Here is a 327-nt window from a genome sequence, read left to right on the forward strand (position 1 = left end):
CACCTTCGTCGACACTCTGCTCCTTTTTATCGACTTCCATTGGTTCTTCTTTAGGTCCATCACTCTTCGATTCCTTTCCATCCTTGTCCTTGTCGCGCTGAAACACCATTTATTTAATCGTACATCACGTAAAAAAATCAACGGGCAGTTCACATACCTTCCGTTCCTTGTCCTTCTTCTTATGTTTCTCCTTGGTCTTCTCCTTTTCCCGTTCTTCTTTACGGCGCCTCTTCTCCTCCTTCAAGATCTTGCAGTATTCTCTGAACCAATCCTCTCGCATACCGTGAGAGTCGACCGCCTTGTAACGGGGGTCTGAATCCAATTTTC

At 45.6% G+C, this 327-nt stretch overlaps 1 protein-coding gene across 1 annotated transcript in view; it reads right to left on the minus strand.

Annotated features, from left to right (window-relative positions):
• The window catches only part of LOC125502546 (transcription elongation regulator 1-like), a gene marked incomplete in the record, with an annotated part of 8,881 nt that overhangs the window by 1,949 nt on the left and 6,605 nt on the right, over window positions 1-327 (minus strand). Inside the window, 2 exon segments of the mRNA XM_048661035.1 lie at window positions 1-97; window positions 158-324. Coding sequence (XP_048516992.1) covers window positions 1-97; window positions 158-324 — 264 coding nt within the window.

Source organism: Dendroctonus ponderosae, unplaced genomic scaffold (assembly GCF_020466585.1).
Source record: "Dendroctonus ponderosae isolate FM_Combo_2020 unplaced genomic scaffold, Dpon_F_20191213v2 Dpon_F_20191213_1, whole genome shotgun sequence".
Lineage (NCBI taxonomy): Eukaryota > Metazoa > Arthropoda > Insecta > Coleoptera > Curculionidae > Dendroctonus > Dendroctonus ponderosae.